At 42.2% G+C, this 27,186-nt stretch overlaps 1 protein-coding gene across 1 annotated transcript; it reads right to left on the reverse strand.

Annotated features, from left to right (window-relative positions):
• Positions 1 to 695: 695 nt before the first annotated feature.
• Positions 696 to 27,168, reverse strand: pex11a (peroxisomal biogenesis factor 11 alpha). Its single transcript, XM_043677237.2, has 3 exons — positions 26,608 to 27,168; positions 20,571 to 20,686; positions 696 to 2,533 (listed from the first exon to the last, which is right to left on the reverse strand). Exons 1-3 carry the CDS (start codon positions 26,661 to 26,663, stop codon positions 1,956 to 1,958), a joined length of 750 nt encoding a protein of 249 aa, XP_043533172.2. The 5' UTR covers positions 26,664 to 27,168; the 3' UTR covers positions 696 to 1,955.
• Between the last annotated feature and the right edge of the window lie 18 nt (positions 27,169 to 27,186).

Consider the following 27,186-nt stretch of genomic DNA (forward strand, 5'->3'; position numbering starts at 1 on the left):
GGCTAGCATATAAAATAAACTTTTATTTACAGCCAACACTGGGATGTGGAGCAAGTCAAGATTCTAACAGCTTATAGCACTCAGTTTAGGAAAGCATGTCGAGCACCAGAGATAAAAATACAATCCTGTTGGCGAGTTTCAAAGCTTTACGCTTTGGAGTTAGAAGAAGATTTTAATACAAGTCTGACAAGCACCTGAACAAACTGCCTCACTCCTTCTAGAATCCAGGTAATACTTCTTAGACTGCATTCATCTAAATTTTGAATTTGGTTCTCCACGCTGTTATCTAAATAATCCAGGAAGACAGGTAAAAAAAATGATTTAAAAAATCACAAACTAGAAAGTAATTATTGATTGACTTCAGTCAGAAAAGTTAGTTCTGCAAAATTTAGCCTGAATTTTATGTTTGTCAGGAATATTCCACAATAAATTGGAATTTAACAGCACCACATCCTTGATGTCAAAAACTCTGTCTCAAAAGCAAATATTCTTCTCATATTCACGCATGAGTGTGTCAGACAGAGAGAGAGAGAGAAAGAGAGAGAGAGAAAAAGAGAGAGAGAGAAAGAGTAAGAGAGAGAGAGAGAGAGAAAATGAGAGAGAGAGAGAGAGAGAGAGAGAGAGAGAAATGAGAATGCCCACATGAAGCAGCTCAGACTTTCATCACATTTCTTGTCCTTGATCAACTTCAAATCAAACATGCAGCCGTTCTTTATTCATGAACCAAGAAAAAATGTTTTAGTTGACTATATAAGCATGGATAAACTACAGAACAGTCTGGAGGTATCATTCAATATCTGTGAAGAGACATTTTCCAACTGAACAAAGTAGTTTAATACAAATTAAAAATTCAGAAAAAGTAAACAAAGCCTCAGTTCTTCAAATAGGGCACTGAGTGCTAAAAAATTAGAAGTTAAAAGATCTCTTTTCAGCAAGTGATGTTATAGACAGAATTCGGTTCAAAATAGTTAACAGTTTGGTAACTGAACTGTTTTCTTAGATGAAAACCCAAAAGAACTGCAGATGTTGGAAACCAGAAACAAAACTAGAAATTGCTGGAAAAAAACTCTAAGTCTGGCAGCATCTGTGGAGAGTTAAAGTTTTGGGTTCAATGACCTTTCTGCAGAAGTTCTGAACTCAATGTCAACTCTGATTTCTCCCCATTGATGCTGCCAGACCTGTTGAGGTTTTCCAGCAATGTGTGTTTCTGTTTTCTCTGATTGCCTGATTGAAATAGTACAAAAAAAGTCCATTTTTATTGTTATATCTATGCCAGTGCTAGGAATGAACTGGAGTTCACATCCTTTCCCATTGCAAATATTTAATTCAAACCCATTTGAGACAATATCACTGTCAACAACTGCTTGAATGTATTATACAGAATTTAAAATGTCTTCCTCTTTTTTTCTTCATGTGGTAATCCTTAATCTACAACCTGTGGTTACCCAGCCAGAGGAAATCATCTTACACTATTTATTCTTGAGACAGATATTTAAAAGACACAGGGGAATCATGTTCATCATATACAGACTTGTTAGTGTCATAGAGCTTAAGTTAAGAGAGGCAGATATATTTAGTTTTATAATCTCATTGTGCTAGTCAGGACACAAATTATAGATAGGGTCATTTTAGCTTGCTCAAATATTGAGTGGCATGCCAGAATCAGTCCAGAAGTGTCCTGTTTGTAGATGGTAGATTTCATAAAGAAGGTTCAATGTTCAAAACCAACAGCACATGTTGGAAGTCAATGCCTTAACCTTTGGCACTCTAAAACACAGCCAAGAAAACAACTGAAGTTGTCATGTTGAGGGCAAAACATTAAAATACACCACATTAGATTGCTTACTTTCAGAATCCACAGCCTGCATTTTGAAAGTAATTGATTTAATTTTTCAAAAATTCTCTGATAAACAGATTAAAGAATAAGACTTTTGTTCATGGTGCAGGTGGTTTGTTTATGGTCTCAATTTCAGTGCTGGGTGCGTCAAAGTTAAAATTGACACAACTGATGAAATAAGACCACAAAGACTCACCACTCCAGGATTGATTCTGAAAATGCCGAGCTTGTCTAAGGGGAGGGATAGATCACAGAGGTTTTTAATGAGGTCGAGTAATACAGGGGGGTTGTTTTTAAGGCTTTGAAAAAGCAACATGAAGAAATCTTCAGAACTGATCTTTAATGCCCAGCCAAAGTCTCTTTGCACATGACTGGTGTTCAGGTGGTTTATGGATTTGCACTGTTGGCCCTTTTGGGCCAGTGCTTCTTCTCTCAGAAGCAGGGTAATCTCATAGACATCTCTGCTCAGACTGATAATCAATGAGAAGAAATAGTAGTGGTTGCACCGCTTATTCCATTTCTCCTTGTCAATACCACCAAGTCCCACTGCTCCCATCCAGAGAATATTATCGCAAATGAAGTACACAGCCCGACTGAGAGAAATGATGGTAAGGCAAAATCGAAGAATTGGGTCCGAAAGGTGTATGTTTCTTCTGGCTGCCTGAACTGCATCCACTGTGTTGCCCAGTCGGAATACTGAAATAAAGCAGAGATTTAATACTGCAACAGCTTTTACCTGTTGACAACAGTTGAAATATAATTAAATTGTTCTGGATGAGGCACCAGCAATTTAACTAGAAACAAGTTCTCTCTCTCTCTGGCCAAACTTTCAAATGGTAAATCTCCTCTATCTTGGGGGAATCACCCCATTGATTCTGCACATCATGTAGTCACTGATGTACAAGGCTGAGGTTGCTATGAATGCGAAGAGCAGGAAGAAAACAGACTTCATTCTCCTGCAACAGGAATCGGTTGTTATCTAAAGGTGGTGCTGCAGGATGAACAACAAAATCAATTTTATACTCACCTAGGAGGCTCACCCTGCCCATTTTGCCAGTAGTCTCCCAATCACACCCAGTCAAAACAAAAACTGATCCTCAGTGTTGGCCTCCCGGACGCCAATCCTGATGCGGACATCTACTCGCTGCCTTTATCAGGCTCCACTTTCACTCTTGGCTTTTGTACCATTGCAACTGGGGCCAAAGCCTCTGCTTTGCCTCTCTGACTCCTCATGTGTGGCTTCAGCACTGATGTGGATGTCACAATGCATGGAAGATATTGGTGTGTTGTCAGAGCATATGCATCTGTGCGCACATAGTGATCCAACTGCACTATGGACAATCAAATCAAATACATAAACAGCCTCTACCAACTAGCTACATGTAACCATTTAAAAAAGGCAGGTATGATCCCATTGTAACAGAATTCACAGATGGAAATATACCATTAGAAATGCTGCTTACAGAAAATGGAGCAGACTATTTTGTGCCAACATGAAAGGACAATCTTATTTACTTACAGCATAATCAATTTCTATTGTATTTACAAATATTGCTTGGAAAATTTTTATTATTAGAATTGAATAGAGAGTTTTCTCCCAAAACTACACAGACATGAATCCTGTGGGCGGCACGGTGGTTAGCACTGCTGCCTCACAGCACCAGAGACCCGGGTTCAATTCCCGCCTCAGGCGACTGACTGTGTGGAGTTTGCACGTTCTCCCAGTGTCTGCGTGGGTTTCCTCCGGGTGCTCCGGTTTCCTCCCACAGTCCAAAGATGTGCAGGTCAGGTGAATTGACTATGCTAAATTGCCTGTAGTGTTAGGTAAGGGGTAAATGTAGGGGTATGGGTGGGTTGCGCTTCGGCGGGTCGGTGTGGACTTGTTGGGCCGAAGGGCCTGTTTGCACACTGTAATGTAATCTAATCTAATCTAAAATTGTAGGGGTCTGAGCAATGATGGCTATGGTGAAATGTGTAGCACAACTGAACAAGAAGTGTGGGTTGAGCAGGAGCATCTTCCACCATTTAAAATACTCTCCACAAGTTGTTTGGCAAGTTGAGCCAGGCGGCTGCAAGTTGCTATTTAAGGGAGATTTATTATTTGTTAAACATCTTGATAACAGCCCAACTCATTCATTAATATTCAGATTTCTATCTTAGCAAAACCGCCAAACAAGCTTGGCATCAAGAAAACACAGCACGGAAATCAGAGACAGTACCAGGCAGATTCAACTCACCACCTCCTCCAAATAAGTCCTATGCTGGACACAGGATACCAACATCTCAGGGCATGGTCCATGGGCAGCAACCACACACTCCATAGGCATCTGACATGTGCCAGTCTCTATGAACCCACATCGCACATCTCCGATCCACTTACAGAATACATCTGTACTTCAGTGCTGCACCGGCAACTCTGATTGTAGCACTACAGCAAGGATGCTATGTACTCAGGGACAGACCCCAAAATCAGGAACTGGACTAGGTTGCATTCTGGGCTCTTTGCTAGCTGTCATATCACTCACTCACTCTGAGCTTACCTGCTTGCACACAGATTCCTTGCCATCCATAGTCTTGTCTTTTTGCACTTCTCCCCCCTCAGCCAGATACTAGCTTCATATTACTTCTCTCTTGCTTTACCATTAAGCACAGACACAAAGCTTGCCATGTCAGCATGCCTCAGTGGAGTCAACAGGCAGAGCCTTTACTCAGAGGGTCCCAGCATAGTAATTTAAAGGCATGTCAATCCAGGACCTGCTCAGTTAGTCAGATTCAGAATTCTCTCCACATTAGTGTTGAGGAGCCAAACGTTGGGCAGCACATCACCATTTTGACGCTTTCCGCTCTACTATGGGTTATCTTTCACCTAAAACAGGCAAAAATAAAGGGAAATGAAAGTGGGTGGCACAACTGTTCCCTTTGTTGCAAGATGGTGTCCGAAGCAAGTGAGTAGGCAGCACAGAGGACGTGCAGACTCAGTGATGTCACAGGTTGGGGGTAGGTGACAGTGAGTATGGAAGATGCTGCGGGTGATAATGGAGAGTGGCAAAGCATGAATCTTAGAGAGATGGGTGCAATAACAGAGACAGAGTGAGTGTGAAGTATCAGAGAGAAGATGGTGCCATTTATGCTGGCAGAGTGGAGGGCATTTTCCTTTTCCTGCAATGCTGTACATTAATCCAGAAATGTAAGACTACTTTATTGCAAGTGGCAACATCAGAGCTGCCTGGCATGGTCTGTCAGGACCTCCACTACTGATCCTGGGAAAGAGGAAGTCAAGCCTGTGCACCACCTCATCCAGTAAGAATTCCAGGTCTAGCCTATAAACCTGGGTACACATTTTCCCCTTAACCTTATCTGCCATATTAGGGGAAAAATGTCAGCAATCATGCAGGGCAACTCCAGACTGACGGTGTTTCTCTGGGTGCACAATGGGTTTTCAAAAATTGCACGGATGCAAGGAATACTTGTGAAATCTGGAATATCTGCTGAGTGCCAAGTTGTTTTAGGACCAGTGCATCGTAAGATAGGGCTGGAATCAGATGTGAGTGACACCATAGGGGCAAGGGGTGTAGTTACTTCTAGTAAGATACAGCAAGAAAACAGCTAGACCTACCAATGAATAAGCCTCCATTAAACTTGGTGCAACTTCCACTTGCTCAAAAAATGTCAGATTCAGCCCTTTAGTTTCATTTCAGAATAGAGGTAAATCGGATAACTGTCACTTGGTAGCACTGTCACTTCTGAAACATAACAGTTAGAGGTTCAATCCTTGTTATAGGCTTGGGAACAAAATTTGGGCTGATATTATCCTGCATTACTGAAAAAAGTGCTACATTCTCAAAGCAGCTGTCCTATGGAAGTAATTTAAACAGAATTCTTTTCCACGTATTCAGGTGGATGCAACATCAGTCGTTCATTTGCTATTTGTGGAATCATGCTGAGTACACACTTGGTGCCATAGTTCCCAATGGATCCCCATGACTGCACTTCAAAAAAAGTGATCATAACATAAGAAAAGTATGATTAGGTTCTTTTTCCAATCAATAGAAAAAAAACTTTTCTATGTATCAGGACAAACAAAAACAAACTAAATGCATGCAATTGCTTGGCACTTTTATACTACAAGCTGCTGTTAGCTTATCTATAAGACTTAGCCCTAGGTCTACTTGGACTGGGTTCCACAGGCTGTGTTAGAGCTCTGCTCCCTGTCTATTTACTTCTCACAGATGACTAGCAAGAAGTGTCCCTTCAGAATCAATCCTGTTTTTCAGTAAGACAAGTAAAATTAGACACTGATGACTAAGAAGGGGTGGAGAAGACAAACTAAGAGCTTAGTAAAAAATAAAAAGAGAGAGGCATACATAAGGTTTAGGAGACTGAAGCCAGACACAGCCCTCAGAAAATACAAAGATAGCAGGAAAGAACTCAAACATGCATCAGGAGGGCCAAAGGGAGCCTTGAAATGTGCAGGTGGAGACACTGCTGGGGCCTTGTACGAAATCTTCATATATGCTTTAGCCACATCAGAGGACTACAGAATAGCCAATGTTGATTTGTTGTTTAAGAAGAACAACAGGAATAATCCAGGAAATTATAGGATAGTGAGCCTAATGACAGTGGAAGGGAAGTTATTAAGGATTCTTAGGGATAGAATTTCTTCAAATTTGGAAAAATACAGTTATTAGTGCTGGGCAGCAATGCTTTGAGAGGGGAAAGTCATGTCTCACAAACTTGATTGAGATTTTTGAGGAAGCACCAAAAATGATTGATGAGGGCAAGGTGGTAGATGTTGTCTATTTGGACTTTAGTAAGGCCTTTGACAAGGTCCTTTATGGTTTTGGCAGGCTGATACAAAAGGTGAAGTCACATGAAATCCACAGTGAGGTGGTATGGCAGATACAAAACTGGCTTAGTCACAGAAGACAGTAGCGATGAAAGGTCCTCAGTGCTGGGATCCCGGTTGTATAACAAACAAAATATGATTTGGAGGAGAATATACGTGGACTGATGCTATACCTCTAGTACGTCAGATGGATCAGTCTTTGTCCAATGTGTGCAGGAGGGTTTCCTGATACAGTATGTTGAAGGGCCGACAAGACGGGAGGCCACCCTCAGTCTAGTGCTTAGTAATGAACCGGGCCAGGTGTTTGATTTAGTAGTAGGTGAGCACTTTGGAGAGAGTGACCATAATTCGGTTATGTTTAATTTAGCAATGGAAATGAATAGGTACATGCCACAGGGCAAGAGTTATTGATGGGGCAATTATAATGCAATTAGGCAAGACTTAGGATGCATAGAATGGAGTAGCAAAATGCAGGGAATGGGGATAATCGAAATGTGGAGCTGGTTTCAGGAACAGATAGTGTGTGTCCTTGGTAGGTATGTCCCTGTCAGGCAGGGAGGAAGTGATAAGGTAAGGGAACCGTGGTTTACGACAGAAATTGCATCTCTTGCTAAGCGGAAGGAGGCTTATGTGACGATGAGATGAGATGGTTCAGATGAGATGATGGAGAGTTACAGATTAGCCAGAAAGGATTTGAAGAGAGATAAGAAGAGCAAAGAGAAGACATGAGCAGTCTTTAGCAGGTAGAATAAAGGAAAACCCTAAAGCTTTCTATAGGTACATGAAGAATAAAAGGATGACTAGGTTAGGAATAGGGCCAGACAAAGACAGAAGTGGAAAGTTGTGTGTGGACTCTGTGGAGATCGGAATGGTGCTAAACCAATATTTCTTATCGGTTATCACTCAGAAAAGGAGAATACTGTAGAGGAGTAGAATGAGATACCAGATATTAGACTAAAAAGGATAGAGGTTAGTAAGTGTTATCAATTCTAGAAGGAGCAAAAGTAGACAAGACCTCTGGGCTGGATGGGAATTAACTGAGGATTCTTTGGTAAGCTAGGAAGGTGGTGTTGGAGCCTTTGGCTTTGATCATTGTGTCATCGTTGTCTACAGGTTTAGTACCACAGAACTGGAGGATTGCAAATGTTGTGCCCTTAATCAAGGGCAGTGGAGATGTTCCAGGTAATTATAAACCAGTGAGCCTTACGAGGAAAGGTTTTGGAAAGGATGATAAGAAATAGGATTCGTAATTATCTAGCAAGCAACAATTTTATTACAGATAGTCAACATGGTTTGTCAAGGGCAGCTCATGTTTCACAAACCTCTGAGTTTTTTGAGAAGGTGACCAAGCGTGTGGATGAGGGTAAGGCAATTGACGTGGTGTACATGGACTTCAGTAAAGCCACACGGTAGCCTGCTGGAGAAAATGCAAAGGCATGAGATTGAGGATGATTTAGCAGTTTGGATTAGAAACTGGCTTTCTGTAAGAAGGCAGAGAGTGGTAGTTGATGGAAAATATTCAGACTGGAGTCCGGTTACTAGTGGTGTGACACAAGGATCTGTTTGGGACCACTGCTGTTTGTCATTTTTATAAATGACTTAGACGCAGATATAGGTGGATGGTTTAGTAAGTTTGCAGATGAAACTAAAGTTGGTGGAGTAATGGACAGTGTAGAAGAATGTTGCAGGTTGCAGGGGGGCTTGGATAAACTGCAGAATTGGACTGGGAGGTGGAAAATGGAGTTCAATGCTGATAAATATGAGGTGATTCAATTTGGGAAGAATAACTGGAAGCTTTAATTTTGGGTCAATGGAAAGATTCTTGGTAGTGTGGATGTGCAGAGGGATCTTGGTGTCCATGTACACAGATCACTGAAAGTTGCCACCCAGGTTGGTAGTGCTGTTAAGAAGGCATACGGTGTGTTAGGTTTCTTTGGTAGAGGGATTGAATTCAGGAGCCATAATGCCATGCTGCAACTATACAAACTACTAGTACGGCCGCACTTTGAATATCATGTACAGTTCTGGTCGCCCCATTACAGAAAAGATGTGGAAGCATTGGAAAAGATGCAGACGAGATTTACCAGAATGTTGCCTTGTCTGGAGGGAAGGTCTTAGACAAAACGCTGAGACACTTGGGTCTGTTCTCATTGGAAAGAAGGCAGCTAGAGGGGATTTGATAGAGACATACAAGATGATCAGAGGATTAGATAGGGTAGACAGTGAAAGTATTTTTCCTAAGATGATGAGGACAGCTTGTACATGGGGGCATAGCTACAAATTGAAAGGTGATAGGATTTAAGATAGATGTCAGAGGCAGGTTCTTTACTCAGACTGGTAAGGGCATGGAATACCCTGCCTGCCAATGTAGTTAACTCAGCCACGAGGAAGATTTAAACAATCCTTGGATTAGCACATGGATGATGATGGGATAGTGTAGGGGGATGGGCTTAGGTTTCCTTGATTCTGGACCTCTTTTGACTTGACTTCACACAACTGCGAGGAGGGTCAAAAGAGGGTCACCTAGCTTGTACAGGCTTTAACTGTTTGCAGAAGCTGGCGTGTGCGCATTGCATATCGTGTGAGAAACCTCGGGGAAAAAAAACCTAACACCTGTCCAAATGTTGTAACTGTACCTGCATCTACCACTTCCTCTGGCAGTTCATTTCACATACAAATCATGCTGAATGTGAAAACATTTCTCCTCAGGTCCCTTTCAAATCTTTCGCCTCTCACCTTGTCTATGTCCCTCATGATTATATAACCCTCTACATATAATCAGGGATACCCTTCAGCCTCCTATGCTCAGGGAAAATTTCCCATGTTCTTCACTATCCACCCTCCTTTCCTTTGTCTGCCTGCACTATGAGTGACTTTGCATGTCAGCTCTGATATTCAGTCTACATTACTCTTACCTCAGAGCAAGATGTTGTAGGTTCAAGCCCAATTCCAAGGATTTTGGGCACAAAAACCTCAGCAAACAGCCCTGTGATAGACTGATGTACAGACAGAGATGCTGCCTTTTGAGATGATAAAGCATGGCCCACAATTTATTCACAATGAAAATTTGAAATGTATACCACCTTACTCTCCTTCTACACTAATGCTAATACATGTCACTTTATAAGCGTTCAATAAAGCATCCAATTGCTGCCCTCTAGCTGTTTATACTTGACCATAATTTATATAATTAACAGCCTTGTCTGTTGTCTCAGGTGGACATAAAACTCCCATGGCAATAAACAGAAGAGCAGCAGGGGAATAATCTCCGGTGTCCTGATCAATTCGCATCTTCTAATCATCCACACTAATCCCGATTACCTAATCATTTTCATACTGCTATTTGTGGAAATTTTGGTGAACACAAACGAACTACTCAGTTGCCGATATGTCAACAACTGTACTCATAGAACATTACAGCGCAGTACAGGCCCTTCGACCCTCAATGTTGCACCAACCTGTGAAATTAATCTGATGCCCATCTAACTTACACCAGTCCATATGTATGTCCAATGCCCATTTAAATGCTCTTAACATTGGCGAGTCTGCTAATGTTGCAGGAAAGCCATTCCACCCCCCCCACTACTCTCGGAGTAAAGAAATCAGCCCTGATATCTGTCCTAAATCTATCACCCTACAACTTAAAGCTTTGTCCCCTTGTGTTAGCCTTCACCATCTGAGGAAAAAGGGTCTCGCTGTCCACCCTAGCTAACCCCCTGATTATCTAATAGGTCTCAATTAAGTCACCTCTCAATCTTCTTCTCTCCAACCAAAACAGTCTCAGTTCCTCAGCCCTTTTCTTGTAAGACTTTATTTCCATACCAGAGTTGAAAAGTGTGGTGCTGGAAAAGCGCAGAAGGCCAGGCAGCATCCGAGGAGCATGAGAATCAACGTTTCGGGCATAAGCCCTTCTTCAGGAATGAGGCTGGTGTGCCAAGCGGGCTGAGATAAAAGGTGGCTGGATGGGTGGGTGGGAGTTTGCAGGAGGGGCGCTGGGAATACAATAGATGGAAGGAGGTGAGGGTGAGGGTGATGGTGATTGGCCAGAGAGGTTGGGAAGAAAATTGCAGGTCAAGAGGGTGGTGCTGAATTCGGGTGTTATCTCAGCCCCAACCCCCGAATTCAGCACCGCCCTCTTGACCTGCAATCTTCTTCCCGACCTCTCCGCCCCCACCCCATCTCCGGCCTATCACCCTCACCTCCACTTACCGTATTCCCAGCGTCCCTCCCCCAAACTCCCCCCGCCCCCCGGTATCTTTTATCTCAGTCCACTTGGCACACCAGCCTCATTCCTGAAGAAAGGCTTATGCCCGAAACGTCGATTCTCCTGCTCCTCAGATGCTGTCTGGCCTGCTGCACTTTTCCAGCATAATTTTCAACTCTGGTCTCCAGCATCTGCAGTCCTTACTTTCTCCTCCTTTATTTCCATACCAGGCAACGCCCTAGTAAATCTTCTCTGTATCCTTTCCAAAGCTTCCACATCTTTCCTATAATGCATTGACCAGAACTGTATGCAATACTCCAGTGCAGCCTTACCAGTGTCTTGTACAGTTGAAGCATGACCTTGTGTCTCCAAAACTCAATCTCCCTACCAATAACGCCAACACACCATATGCCTTCTTAACATTATCAACTTGGATGGAGAAAGTGAGGACTGCAGATGCTGGAGATCAGAGCTGAAAATGTGTTGCTGGAAAAGCGCAGGTCAGGCAGCATCCAAGGAACAGGAGAATTGACGTTTCGGGCATAAGCCCTTCTTCAGGAATTCCTGAAGAAGGGCTTATGCCCGAAACGTCGATTCTCCTGTTCCTTGGATGCTGCCTGACCTGCTGCGCTTTTCCAGCAACACATTTTCAGCTATCAACTTGAGTGGCAACTTTCAGGGAACTGTGCACCTGGACACCAAGATCTCTCTGTTCATCTACACTGCCAAGAATTTTACCATTAGCCCAGTACTCTGCAGTCCTGTTATTTCGTCCAAAGTGAACTACATCACAGTTTTCCACATTAAACTCCATTTGCCACTTTTCAGCCCAGCACTGCATCTTATCTATGCCCCTCTGTAACCCACAACATATTTCTGCACTATCCACAAATCTGCCTCCCTTTGTGTCATCTGGAAATTTACTAACCCATCCTTCTACGCCCACATCCAGATCATTTATAAAAATGACAAACAGCAGTGGTCCCAAAACAGATCCTTACGGCACACCACTGGTAACTGAGCTCCAGGATGAACATTTCCAATCAACCACAACACTGTCTTCTTTCAGCTAGCCAATTTCTGATCCAAACTGCTAAATCACCTTTAATCCCAAAACTCCGTATTTTGTGTAATACCCTACCATGTGGAACCTTATCAAACACCTTACTGAAGCCCATATACACCATATCAACCGCTTTACCTTCATCCACCTGTTTTGTCACCTTCTCGAAGAACTCAATAAAAGTTAGTGAGGCACGACCTACCCTTCACAAGACCATGTTGACTATCCCTAATTAAATTATTCCTTTCCAGATAATTGTAAATCCTATCTCTTACAATCTTTTCCAACATTTTACCCACAACTGAAGTAGGGCTCACTGGCCTATAATTACCAAAGTTGTCCCGACTCTCCTTCTTAAACATTTGCTATCCTCCAGTCTTCTGGCACTACTCCTGTCGACAATGGTGACATAAAGATCAAAGCCAAAGGTTCTGCAATCTCCTCCCTGGCTTCCCAGTGAATCAGAGGACAAATCCCATCTGGCCCAGGGGTCTTATTTATTTTCAGATCTTCCAAAATTGCTAAAACCTCCTCTTTCTCAACCTCAATCCCATCAAACTTGTAGCCTGTATCGCCGTATTTTCACTAACATTGCCTTTTTCCAATGTGAATACTGACGAAACGTATTCGTTAAGCACATCCCCTATGTCTTCAGATTCCAAACACAACTTCCCACTACTTCTTTGATTGGCCCTAATCTTACTCTAGTTATTCTTTTAGGATGCATATACCTATAAAAGGCCTTAGGGTTTTCCTTGATCCTATCCACCAACAACTTCTCACGTCCTCTCCTGGCTCTTTTTACCCCTCTCTTTAGATCTTTTCTGGCTAACAGACAACTCTCAAGCCCCCTAACTAAGCTTTCACGCCTCATCCTCACATAAGACCTCTTCTTTGTCTTGTCAAGAGCTTCAACTTCTTCAGTTCCCTCTCTTGACAAATACCTCCCTGCATGATAGATACATACTTATCAATGACCCACAGTAGCTTTTTCTTGAATAAGCTCCACATTTCAAGTGTGTCCATCCCCTGCAGTTTCCTTCCCCATCCCATGCATCTAATTACATCATAACTGCCTTTCCCCCAGTTATACCTCTTTCCATACAGTATATACCTATCTCTGCCCATTGCTATTGTAAATATAACCAAATTATGGTCACTATCGCCAAAATGCTCACGTACCTCCAAATCTAACACCTGGCCGGGTTCATTCCCCAGTACCAAACCCAAAATGGCATCGCCCCTTGCACACATTGTACAAAAACTGACCCATCTAAATTACTTGAACTATAGTATTCCCAGTCAATATTGGCGAAATTAAAGACCCCATAACAACTACCCTGTTACTCTCGCTCCTATTGAGAATCATCTTTGCTATCCTTTCCTCTACATCCCTGAAACAATTTGGAGGCCTATAGAAAACTCCCAACAGTGTGACCTCTCCTTTCCTGTTTCTAACCTCAGTCCAAACTACCTCAGTGGAGGAGTCCTCAAACGTTATCTCAGCTGCTGGGATACTACCCTTGATTAACAATGCCGCAACCCCATCTCTTTTACCATCTTCTCTGTTCTTGCTGAAACATCTAAATCCTAAAATCTACAACAACCATTCCTGTCCTCCCTCTAGCCATGTCTCTGAAATGGCCACAACAAAAATCCCAGGCACCAACCCATGCTGCAAGTTCACCCACCTTATTCCAGATGCTCCTGGCACTGAAGTACACACATCTCAGACCAACACCCTGATTGCCGGTGCCCTCTCATGACCTTGTAAACCTATCCCTGACCTCATTACCGACAACCTCCTGTACACTGGAACTACAATTCAGGTTCCCATCCCTCTGCTGCATTAGTTTAAACACCCCCCAACAAAGAGTATTAGCAAACTTCCCGTCCCCCAGGATATTGGTACTCCTCTGGTTCAAATGAAGACCATCCTGTTTGTCGAGGTCCCACCTTCCACAGAAAAAGCTCCAGTTATCCAAGAATACAAAACCCTCTCTCCTGCACCATCCTTGCAGCCACGTGATCAGCTCCACACTCTCCCTGTTCCTCGCTACACTAGCATGTGGCATGGGCAACAAACCAGAGATAACAATGCTGTTTGTACTAGTTCTAAGCTTCCATCCTAGTTCCCTGAATTTCTGTCTTAGATCCCCAACTTTCTTCCTACCTAGGTTGTTGGTGGCTACGTCGACATGTCTTGGGGCTTCTCCCCCTCAAAGATCCCGAAAATAAGATCAGAGACATCACGACCCCTGGCACCTAGGAGGCAACACATCAATCATGAGTCTCTCTCGTTCCCACAAAACCTCCTATCTGTCGCCCTAACTATGGAGACCCCAATGATTAAAGCTTTGCTCCTCTTCCCCCTTCCCTTCTGAGGAACAGGGACAGACTCTGCGCCAGAGACCTGTGTCCCATTGTTTACACCTGGTAAATCGTTCCCTCCCCCCACAACAGTATCCAAAATGGTATACTTGTTGTTGAGGGGAACCGCCACAGGAGATCCCTACACTACCAGCTGGTTCCCTTTCCTATCCCTGATGGTAACCCATCTACCTTCTTCACGTGGCTGTGGAGTAACTATCTCCCTGTAACTCCTCTCAATAACCCCCTCCACCTCCTGAATGATCCAAAGTTCATCTAGCTCCAGCTCCTTAATACAGTTCTTGAGGAGCTGGAGTCGAGTGCACTTACTACAAATGAAGTCAGCAGGGACACTAGGCGGCCTTACGTCCCACATACTGGAGGAGGAACATTCAACTGCCCTAACCTCCATTCCCACTATTCTAAACTCCCAAATAGACTGCTGAAAAAAAACATTGAAACACTTGAAAGAAAACACTTGTCACCTTACCAACTGACGCACAAAACTTTTATTTTAGTTAGGGAAGGAGGATGGGTGGGAGAAACTACCCAAGTAGTGTTTCGGGTAAAGCGACTGCCCCAAATATGTGACCTCCTGACCTCTCCAAACACCTCCAGGAACTGAAGAAAACCAGTACTAAAAGCAATTTAAGCTGTATACTCACATATCCCGACAGATTTCACTTCAAAGGTGAAATGTTAACGGTAAAGCACTCTGCGGCATCCTGAGATTGAGAAAGGTGCTATTAAAATGTATTCTTAATTATTTTAATCCTTACTTCTGTTTCCCATGTTTGTTATCCTCCAAGTTCACTTAAACTACTGCTCCCGCAATACAAATTTCTCTACCTTAACTTAATAGGCACTGGGCTTGATATTACTCATGGCTTCTCTAACCTGATCATTTGTAGAACTGACAAGGTCATTTCTGACGACCTCTTGATATATCACAGCACTTGCATGCATCTTATGCCTTTTCAACCACATTTCACATTGTATCGGCCACCAGAATAGACAAGTTGGTTTCAAGGGCAATTTCAATTGCCCAATTTTCCAACTTCAAGGATGAAATCAAACAAAACAAAACAAAAAACTTAAAAGGTATTGACTCGAAGCTTCAAATTTAAAGTGCTCTTTAACTGACCTTAGATTTAGTCAGATTACGCCGTAGAGCTTTAATCCATTGTCTCCGCTCATCTGGCTGCCACTTTGGCTGACTTCTCCAGTCAGATCTTTACCATTTGTAAAGATCACATCTTTCTCCTTTCCTTCATTTTTGAACTGATAAATGACATTATCTAGCAGACTGTGCAAATAACACTGCTGTCATTTTAAAAGTCATTTTACTGATGCACATTGTCGGTTGTATTCAATTATCTGTTTCTCCTGGAACAGTGAGAGTAAAAGCAGATATTATGGAGCTGCTAAGTTCTGAGCTAAGGGACAAATGCTTGACAGGTGACCATGGCTTGTAGTGGGCCTGCGCAGCAAAGAAAAATCAAGAAAACTCTCTCTCTTTCCTCCCATCCAGGACAAAGAATTACATTTTCTTGGCAACACATCCACACAATTCAGTCCCTCCACCACCAATGCTCAGTAGCAGTACTGAGTACTATCTACAAAATCCACTGCACAAATTCACCAAAGCTCCTTAGACAGTACCTTCCAAACCCACTACCTTTACCAGCTGGAAGGACAATGGCAGCAGATAAATGGGAGCATCATCACCTGTAATTTCCCCTCCAAGCCACTCACTATCTTTACTTAGAAATATCTGGCCATTCCTGTGTTGCTGGGAGAAAATTTGGAGTTTCCTTCCTAACAGCAGTTGGGGGAATACAGAGACACCAAAGACTGCAGCGGTTCAAGAAGGCAGCTTACCATCTTCTCAAGGGCAATTAGGGACAGAGAATTAGGACTTAGCCAGCAACGTCCACATCTCATGAATGAATAAAATAAAAGTTTTGTTTTCGACTCTCTTCAGTGATTTTATAGTAGGGTGCTTAACTGTTGAACTTTAGCGGTAAACCCATTTTCAGCTGTACTTTTAAAAACAAAAAAAATGAATAATTACATTATACTTGTTATGATCCCAGCTGATTATAATACTGGACACGTCAGATGTGAAAGTGAAACCTGGTTTGATAGATAAGTTTTATTTTTCTTTTCTATTTGTATAGGATGGTGGTTTAGAAATATATTCATACAAGTCTACCAGTATACTTAAAGAGCAAAGTTTATTTTGCAAAATAAGCATTAAAAAACTGTAAAGAAGATAACTTAGAAAAGTCTTATTATAAACAATAAGAAGATTCAGTCGTTTTCCCAGTGTTACCTTTCACAGAAGCTGAAACCCAATCAAGTGTCACCCCTATCTTTACACCTTAACTTCTTACTCAACAAACTCTTTCTAGCCACACTTGCTGCTGAAACAGCTCAAGACTTCTTCCCAGTTCTGATGGATTGGCGATTTCTGCAAACTCTCAATCCAGACACATCTACAAACTAAAACCTGAACTTCTTCTGAACTCAACCGGCTAGTGACCATCCATATCTGTAGATCATAAAACTTAACTTTGTATACATTCAGCATTTAGCTCGAGTCATTTGGCTTAAGTCATAGCCTTTCCAAGAAATAATAAGTTCATCATTCCAAATGACTTTTTGAGCCTCTCTTAGAAAAGCAAGTCACTTTCATGGAATTGACGATTAAAGTACATTTCTTTCCTTCGGTTTTGGGATCCAAGTTCATAAATATTCCTTTGCTCACCTGCGCACACTCATGGAAGATTTGACATTTGTAAATCTGAAAATCAATTTTAAAGGGAAACTTGAAGTTTAACAAGTGCAATTTCAAGCCAATTTCAGACTCAACTTGTCAATGGTGCAGAAATTCTATTCCCTAACCTCAGTTGACAATCAAGTGGATCTCATGGAATACAGGGAGAACTAGCCATTTGGATACAGAACTGGCTCAAAGGTAGAAGACAGATGGTGGTGGTGGAGGGTTGTTTTTCAGACTGGAGGCCTGTGACCAGTGGAGTGCCACAAGGATCAGTGTTGCGTCCTCTACTTTTTGTCATTTACATAAATGATTTGGATGCGAGCATAAGAGATACAGTTAGCAAGTTTGCAGATGACACCAAAATTGGAGGTGTAGTGGACAGCGAAGAGGGCTACCTCAGATTACAACAGGATCTTGACCAGATGTGCCAATGGGCTAAGAGGTGGCCAATGGAGTTTAATTCAGATAAATGCGAGGTGCTGCATTTTGGGAAAGCAAATCTTAGCAGGACTAATACATTTCTTGATAAGCTCCTAGGGAGCGTTGCTGAACAAAGAGACCTTGGAGTGCAGATTCATAGCTCCTTGAAAGTGGAGTCGCAGGTAGATAGGATAGTGAAGGTGACGTTTGGTATGCTTTGCTTTATTGGTCAGAGTATTGAGTATAGGAGTTGGGAGGTTATGTTGTGGCTATACAAGACATTGGTTAGGCCGCTGTTGAAATATTGCGTGCAATTCTGGTCTCCTTCCTATCGGAAAGATGTTGTGAAACTTGAAAAGGTTCAGAAAAGATTTACAAGGTTGTTGCCAAGGTTGGAGGATTTGAGCTACAGGGAGAGGCTGAACAGGCTGGGGCTGTTTTCCCTGGAGCATCGGAGGCTGAGGGGTGACCTTATAGAGGTTTACAAAATTATGAGGGGCATGGATAGGGTAAATAGGCAAAGTCTTTTCCTTGGGGTCCAGGAGTCCAGAACTAGAGGGCATTGGTTTAGGGTGCGAGGGGAAAGATATAAAAGAGACCTACGGGGCAACGTTTTCACACAGAGGGTGGTACATGTATGGAATGAGCTGTCAGAGGAAGTAGAGGAGGCTGGTACAATTGCAACACTTAAAAGGCATTTGGATGGGTATATGAATAGGAAGGGTTTGGAGGGATATGGGCCGGGTGCTTGCAGGTGGGACCAGATTGGGTTGGGATATCTGGTCGGCATGGACGGGTTGGATTGAAGGGTCTGTGTACATGCTATAAATCTCTATGACTCTAAGTGCTGGAGTATTTATAGACGAAACCTCTTCTCGAGTAAATACAAAAGGATTCCTTGACACTACCTTCTGCAATCAACAACCAATCTTTTCCATTCACTGTTTATGGGATCTTCCTGGTTCCTATTGGCTACCAGGCTCCTCTTTATTAGATTAGATTAGATTAGATTAGATTACATACAGTGTGGAAACAGGCCCTTTGGCCCAACAAGTCCACACCGCCCCGCCGAAGCGCAACCCACCCATTCATTTACCCCTTACCTAACACTACGGGCAATTTAGCATGGCCAATTCACCTGACCTGCACATCTTTGGACTGTGGGAGGAAACCGGAGCACCCGGAGGAAACCCACGCAGACACGGGGAGAACGTGCAAACTCCACACAGTCAGTCGCCTGAGGCGGGATTTGAACCCGGGTCTCTGGTGCTGTGAGGCAGCAGTGCTAACCACTGTGCCACACCATCAGGGACTGTTCTTCAGAAGCAACTTTTGAAAAACAAATGGTACAAACCACCTTGGAATAGTCTGAAAATTGGAAAGTGCCAAGTAAATATTAATTATTTCTTAACAATACAGACCCAAGGTAGGAGGTAAATATCACAAAGGTGCTCCAGTCTCAATGTTGTGGTGGATACACACCGGAAGAATTTTTTAATTGTGATAGAGAACAGGAATTTTCTATTATCAAATGGTTTTGGCACGCTTAGTGATATTGTTTTATTTGTTTAAAGCAGCATTCGCTCTAAGTTATTTGGCTGTGCATGCACATAGCCGTTCAAAGGTTCTATGCATGGCAATCTGCAACTGCGTGTTGATCGTGGTACTGACATTCAGTTCTAGAGGTGGCTGCTATGCAGCCAGAGACAAAATTAAAGGGAGCGCTGTTCATGGGAGGTGAGCTTTCTTGACTAGGCCAGGATTTAGCATCCATCCCTAATAGCCCTTGAGAAGTTGGTGGTGAGCTGCCAACCTTTCTAAACAAAAAGCTGGTCATCAGATAAGGATGTTGCTAGCTAGACCGATGTTTATCACCCATCCCAAACTGCCCCAGAGAACGGTTAAGAACCAACCACTTTGCTGTGGTCTGGAGTCATATGTAAAGGTAATGGTAAAGGTAAAGTCACCAAAGTCTCAGAGGATCATAGAGCTGTCCAAACCAAGTAAAGACAGTAGATTTCCTTCCCGAAAGGGCATTAATGAACCAATTTTTATGACAGGGTGGCATATGGCTCAGTGGTTAGCACTTTTGCCTCACAGCACAAGGGACTCAGGTTCAATTCCAGCCTTGGGTGACTGCATGGAGTTTGCAAATTCTCCGTGTCTGTGTGGATTTTCTCCAGGTGCTCCAGTTTCCTCCCACAGTCCAAAGTTGTGCAGGCTAGCTGAATTGGCCATAGTCCTCAAGGATGTGTAGGTTAGGTGCATTAGTCGGGTAAACATATAATAATAGGGTAGGGGAATAGGTCTGTGTGGGTTACTCTTCAGAGGGTCAGTGGGGATTTGTTGGGTTGAAGGGCCTGTTTCCACATTGTCGGGATTCCATGATTCTCTGAATCAATCTTGACTGGATTGCATGTTTGCCATTAGACTAGTCTTTTATTGCTTTACTGATCCTATTGAACTAGCTGCCATGGTGAAATGCAAATTCATACCCAGAACATTAGCCTGTATAGCAGACTGCTACTTCCATAACATTACCACCATGCATTTCCTCCTTTCTAAACGGCTGTAGTTCTTGGGTTATAGGGACACCCACTATGCTGTTAGAGAGTGCCAGGTTCTTGACCCAGTGACAGTCAATGAAATAGCTCCAAATCAGGATTGCGAGTGGTTTGGGAGGAGAACTGGCAGGTGGTGCTGTTCCCATGCATATGCTGAACTTGTCCTTCTCGGCAATAGAGGTTGCAGGTCTGGAAGACGCTGTCAAAAGATACTTAATGCATTCTGCAGCACATCTTGTATGGTACATATTGCTGCAACTATGTGTGAGTGGTGAAGTATGTGAATGTTTCAGGGAAATTAATGCATTCACATTAAACGTATTCATTGCTGAACTGATTCAACACAAGAAAAACATTTTATATTAACTTGTTAATGTAATTATAAAAACCTCAGAGTAATTTCACCTTATTGGTTATTAAACAGAAAAGTGGAAGTGCTGCTTTATATCCCTCCCACCTCCAGAGTTAGTTATATACTTACACTTGCGTCCTGAACTCATGTTAGATTCCAACTGTTTGAGCTTTGAAACCAGCTCCTTGTTGCTATCATTCTTGTGAATTAGATAATTAAGTAACATGCATGCATACTGAATGGTTCTGAAAGAAAACAAAATGCAAGAAGCACACAACTTATTTTCTGCTACATGCAGTGTTCACTATTAAACAATTTAGCAAATGCACTATCCTTAAATGTGTTGCATCAAAAAAAAAAATGATAGCTCTTCTAAACTGATTTAAGTTCTGTTATACAGTGATTTCTCACACTAACCCTGCAACAGGAGAGAAATTGATATCCTGGGGTGGATTCAAACCAGACTCTTGAGGTGAAGCAATAGCAAGTAACAGTTCTAGCTCTACAAATGTTGTAGGATTTATGAAGAGGCACTTGATGGAACTTAACAATTTAGATAATGAATGTCTAGCAGGAATCACTAATAAGAATTTTGTAATTGCTACACTTCTACAAAGCCACCAATTCAAAACTATCTTTAAAGAGAGTGAGAAGAGAGGTCGTTATGATGAGCACAGAAGCTTTGCTGGAGTAAACTGAAGCAGATAGTTAACCTTGTAAGGAGAGTAAAATAGATATAAAATTTTAAAGCCGAAGAAGATATAGGCCTATTAGAGAGAGCAGAGCAGTGGAATTATTTTTAGGATTGCAATCGCAAAAGCAAAGCACAGTCATGATATGCCAAATTGAATCCTCCTGTGTTGTAAATTTCTGTGGTTCTCTGGTCACATCTGATCATCAATATTATTACTGCAGGGTTCAATGGAGCTGTTCTTAAAATAATTTGTAATGAACAAGGAGACTTTGCTCCTCTGGTGTATATCTAGACCTGTAACAAAACTGAAAACTGAGGGGATCTGAGAACTTATCAGCTTCCAAAGCAAGAGAGAACCTGCATATGGGTTGAAGTTGCAGCTCCTCATCAATTCTGTCATTTTTATTTATCAGGCGACCTTTCTCCGACTAGTTATAGGAACACAAGTAAGCTTGTTCACCCCTTCAAGCCTGTTCCACCATTCAATGAGACCGTGGCTAATCTGTGGCCTGAATCCATAAACCTCCCTTTGGCTTATTTATCAATCTCAGATTTAAACTTAATTACTGATACTGTATCCTGTATCCATACTGTTTGCAGAACAGAGTTCCAAACCTCTACCACCCTTTGTATGTAGAAGTGCTTTCTAACATCTCTCTGAACAGCCTAGCACTAATTCTGAGACTATGCCCCATGGTTAAGAATCCCCAATCAATAGTTTCTTTTTATCTACCCGGTCGTTTCCTGTTAATATCTTGAAGACTTCAATCAGATCACCCATAACCTTCTAAATTCTAGAGAAAACATGCCTAATTTGTATAATCCCACCTCATAACTTAAACCTTGACGTCCAGATATCATTCTTTTAAACCTATGTTGTACTCCCTCCAAAGCCAATGTAGTCTTTTTAAGGTGTGGTGCTTGAATTTGCTCACAGTAGATGAGGTCTAAACAAGGTTTTGTATAACTGTAGCATAACGTCTGTACCTTTGCATTCCAGTCCTCTTGACATAAAGGCCAGCACTTGATAAGCTTTGATTATTTTCTGCACCTGCTCATGCTATATTAAAGATCTATGTGCCTGAACACCAAGTCTCTTTGGACATCCACTATATTTAACTTCATACCACCCAGAAAATAACGTGCTCTTTCCTTTCTCGGTCAAAAATAGATGACTTCATACTTGCTGACATAGAATTCTATCACAGTTTTGCCAATTTACTTAGTCTATCAATATCTTTTTTGGATTTAATGTTATTATCTAACGCTATCTGCACTGCTGCCTAACTTTGAGTCATCAGCAAATTTGAATATATGACTTTCTATGTCAATATCAAAGTCATTAACAAATAGATGTGAATAATGAAGCCGTAATACAGATTCTTGTGGGATACCACTGGTCAAATCATGCCGATTTGAGTAGCTATCCACTATCCCTACTTTCTGTTGCCTGCCATTCAACCAGCTTCCCAGCCATGTCAATAATTTGTCTTCAATTCCATGGGTTCTACCTTAATTAATAAAATTTCATGTGGGAATTATCAAATGCCTCTTGAAGCCCATATAAACAACATCCGCTGTAGACATTTCTCTATCCCCTCAGTCACCTTGTCAAAAAATTCAATTAGGTTTGTCAGGCATGACCTACCTATCATGAATCCATGCTGCCTCTCCCTTATTAACAGAAAATTTTCAAGGTGATCATTTACCCATTCTTGATTACAGATTCTAACCATTTCCTCACCACGGATATTAAGCTAACTGGTCTGCAATTCCCTAGTTTTCTTCTCTCACTCTTCTTAAATAAAAACAGAGTGGTCTCCTCACCAATTGAAAATACACAGGCATTTTGAGGATTTTGGTGGCAAATTCTCTGATATATTTGAGTCCTGTTACAGTGCATCTTGAAAATGCATATATTGCTTCTACACTGCATCTGAGTCAACAGAAATGAATGATGAAAGTAGTGAATAGGGTGCCAACCAAAGGCGACTGTGACCTGGATGCAGTCAAGCTTATCAAATGTTATTGGAACTGCACTCTTCCAGGCAAGTGAAGAGTATTGCATCACACTTCTGTCTTGTGCCTTGAGGTAGTGAACAGGCATTTGGCAGACAGGAGGTGAACTGCTAGCAACAAAATTCCCAGCTTCTGAACCTTTCCTATATTCACAGTATTTATATGGCATAATGCCTTAATAATGCAGTTAGTGAAGTACAGCATTACATGACAAATTTGAAAAACTTCCATATTTGGCAAAAGAAGCCAAGTTAAAGAGGGCAACAATGTAGGATATGATTTGCTGTCCAAGTACTGAAAAACGTTCCCTCCTTCAGCCCCAATGTGTGTTTATTGATTTTTTAAGCTACATATCAATATAGCACTCCCAGGTCTGAGCTCCCATCCTTGCTGTGTCTTCATCATTCCCCAAGATCTCACCTGCACTAAGGATGAATGTTTAATCCTCAGGAAAGGCCTCACCTTTATCCCTTTACTGTCCCAGATTAATGAGTTTGACATACGCCGCGACCTTGAACGTTTCTTCCGCCACCTCCGCCTCTGTGCCCACTTTTTCAACTAAGACACGCGCCCACACACTGAGGACCCCTTCTTCTGCCTCCAACACACCCCATCCACCTGGACACCCAGTGCTGATCTGTTACCCACCCTTGATCTCCTAATTTCAAACTGCTGCTATGACATTGACCGCCTCAACCTGTCCACCCCCACAAACCCACTCCAACCTCCCGCCCTCACAACACGCAGCCCTCCACTCCAACCCCAACATCACCATCAGACCCACAGACAAGTGGGGCGCACCAACCTCTACACTGCTAAAGCCAACTCGCAAACACCTCCTCTTACTGTCCTCTTGATCATGACCTCACCTCCCATCACCAAACCATCCTATCCCAGACCATCCATAACCTCACCTCTGGGGATCTCCCACCCACAGCCTCCAACCTCATTGTCCGTGAACCCCGCACCGCCTGATTCTACCTCCTTCCCACGACTGACAAACCTGACTGCCACGGTCGACCCATTGTTTCAACCAGCGCCTGTCCCACCAAACTCACCTCCTCCTACCTCGACACCATCCTGTTCCCCCTTAGTCTAGGAACACCCCACCTACGTTCAGGACACCACCTTCACCTCCTCCAAGATTTTTGTTTCCCCGACCCCCAACACCTCATCTTCACCATGGACAGCCAGTCCCTGCACACACTGATCCGCCACGATGAAGATCTCCAAGCCCTCCGTTTCTTCTTCTCACGCCGTCCCAACCAGTACCCTTCCACCGACACCCTCAACTGCCTAGCTGAACTGGTCCTCACCCTCAACAACTTCTCCTTCCAATCCTCCCACTTCCACACTACACATCACACATAAACCATATGAGTATATTCCCTGTGATTTCTTTCCATCTCAGCTTCCAAAGTTCACATTTATAATGGAAAATCAAATTGATTTATAAGGTTTTAGCTCACGACACTTTTACTTCTCTAAGCTCCTCAGGTAAACAGCAGAAAAAAATTATATGCTCCAATTGACTCTGCTTCTCAAATTACGAAAGGTTTTACTACTTCATCATTATTAGTAATGCCAATCAAACTCCTTTGGCATTGCACATTGAAGTCAAGAATGAATGCAGCCTTCACTTTAAATGGAATTAAAGTGTGGACCAGAGCATGTAGTCACAATTTACACAATTATACATTCTATTCTTAATTACTGAATCCTATTGTAAATTTGCAGAATCATATTTAAATAGAAAATGCTTCTCTAAAATTGCCATGCTGTAATGACACCAGCCTGTCATTCAATTATTGGTACCCAATATGCGCAGACCACCAATTCCTGCACAACAAACCTAAACAGGAAGACATAACAAGCCCAGAGACTCTAGTCACCCTGCCATACATCAAAGACACCTCGGAGATGACAACCGGACACTCCGGGCCCTAGGCATCACGGTAGCCTACAAACCTATCACCATACTGAAACAGCTCCTGATGAATTTAAAAGGACCCCATACCAACAACCAGCAGAATGAAAGTCATAAACAAAATACCCTGCAAAGACTGCAACAAACATTACATTGAACAGATGGGCAGGAAACTAGCAACAAGAGTACATGAGCTCCAACTAGCCACCAAAAGACATGGGCAACTATCACTGGTATCCATACACACAGACGAAGATGGTCATCCGTTCGACTGGGACAATACATCCATCCTGGGACAGGCTAAACAAAGACACGCATGGGAAATCCTAGAGGTCTGGCATTCAAACCAGAACTCCATTAACAAACAGAGATTTGGACCCCATTTACCAACCTCTCAGAAACACAACTGGAAATGGCATCACCCACCACGACAAACCCAGACAGATAACTAGCAAGCAGGAAGAACACCAGCGCTTCACCGGAGACTTGCTGATGATGTTACCTAGCATAGTGACGAAACGTCTGAGAGCAAATCTACCAGCTCAGTGAGCAAACTTACAACTTGATCCACAAAATCACGTGGATATTAAAATCAGGTTGAGCGAGCTCAATTCTAAACTAACAGGGGTACAGGCAGGTTTGATCAATTTAGGCTGCATATATACTTCATGCTTCCCAACTGCCTGGAACTTTTATATTTCAACAATGTAGAAAATCCTGCAGATTCCTGGATGTGCCATATGCTGAAATGTCTAACGTTAATTAAAATATAGATATTTGACAAAAGCAAAAAGATGTTCACTAAAGTTTAAGTTGAGACAAGGGGGTACTGGCAGGGCTTGGAGCCCTCAAAAAAGTTTCCAAGTAAAGTTTGACACACAGCAAAAAAAGAGTGCACTACCTTCTCCATTTGGTTCATATAGATTCCAATACAACACTAGTTCCAATGCAACAATGCAACTACATACTCGGTTACCACTGAGGATGAATTTGCACTATAAAATAACAGAAAAGGACTGAAACACCAAGCATTTGGGTACACATCTAGCATCTCAGACACAAAATAGTCTAACCTCCAAAATCTAAATGGATTCTCAGTTTATAAGCAGCATAAGCAGATCAATCTGATTAATTCTGTCTAACTTACTTTGAACAATTACTGCATTAAGAAACAAAACAGCATGCAAAAGCACATGTTAAATACATGCATTAAGCCACAAATAATACAGCCTTTGGGATAATGAAATTAAATATGAAGAACTGAAATCTTTCTGACAGACCTCAGGGGAAATGCTGCCAGTCATAAAAAAAGGCAAGGTGCAAATAATATTTGCTTTCTTTACAATGTTGTTAAACCTTTAAATTGTGAAGCAAGTTTAGAACATTAAGCACAGATATCAAAATTAAAGCTGTGCAGCTTGGCAAAAATACCCCGAGTTAGTAAATGAAGATACAACACTTATACTATCAGAAAGGGGGAGGGAGTAAAAATAGTCAGTATGAATGCTTCATTGCAGAAGTCTTACCTGAAGATTCTCTCCCTGCCTTGGCTGAGGGAAGTAAATTTCACAAAAGAATCCATAGCAAGAAAGGGGTGGCAGCAAAGAGCTGAATTTCTTGGACCTGGGATTAATTGTGAAAGAGAACCTTTGAACCCAGAGGGAACGACTCAGAAGACTCAATAACTTGGCCACAGGCTGACACTGCAAAAAGCAGGGAATGCAAAGAGAAGAGGAACACAATAAATAAAAAATTAAAAAAAGACAAACACACAACAAATGGTGCAACTTTCAGATGTTACAAGTGTTGCTGCCTCGGGCTGAGGTCACGCAGGTTTAAGTTATTAAATAAAATTGGATTTGTTCCTTTATTTCGGCTGAGGCCTGAAGCTCTGCTCACTCCAGGAGCCTTGAAGTCTCCATAGCAACTGGGAAACATATCCCTTACAAATTTAACATTTTAACACATTAGACTGCTGCATTCGAGAATTTGCTTTAGCATTTTAAAAGATGACTTAGACTATATTCTCAATAGATTATAGTCACTCAAACAAAAAGTGATTGAAAAAGTTTTAAGGACATTCTCCTTCCCTTCCGCCCAGTTTA

This window comes from Chiloscyllium plagiosum, unplaced genomic scaffold, assembly GCF_037043375.1.
Source record: "Chiloscyllium plagiosum isolate Xiang-an unplaced genomic scaffold, Cpla_swu_hap1 HiC_scaffold_39, whole genome shotgun sequence".
Classification (NCBI taxonomy): domain Eukaryota; kingdom Metazoa; phylum Chordata; class Chondrichthyes; order Orectolobiformes; family Hemiscylliidae; genus Chiloscyllium; species Chiloscyllium plagiosum.

Coding starts and splice junctions, on each gene's coding strand:
- pex11a (XM_043677237.2), bottom strand. CDS start 26,663: ATGGATTCTTTTGTGAAATTTACTTCCCTCAGCCAAGGCAGGGAGAGA. Junction 20,687..26,607: donor GGCAGGGAGAGAATCTTCAG/GTAAGACTTCTG, acceptor GTTTTCTTTCAG/AACCATTCAGTATGCATGCA. Junction 2,534..20,570: donor CATGAGTTCAGGACGCAAGT/GTAAGTATATAA, acceptor GCTTTATTTCAG/TATTCCGACTGGGCAACACA.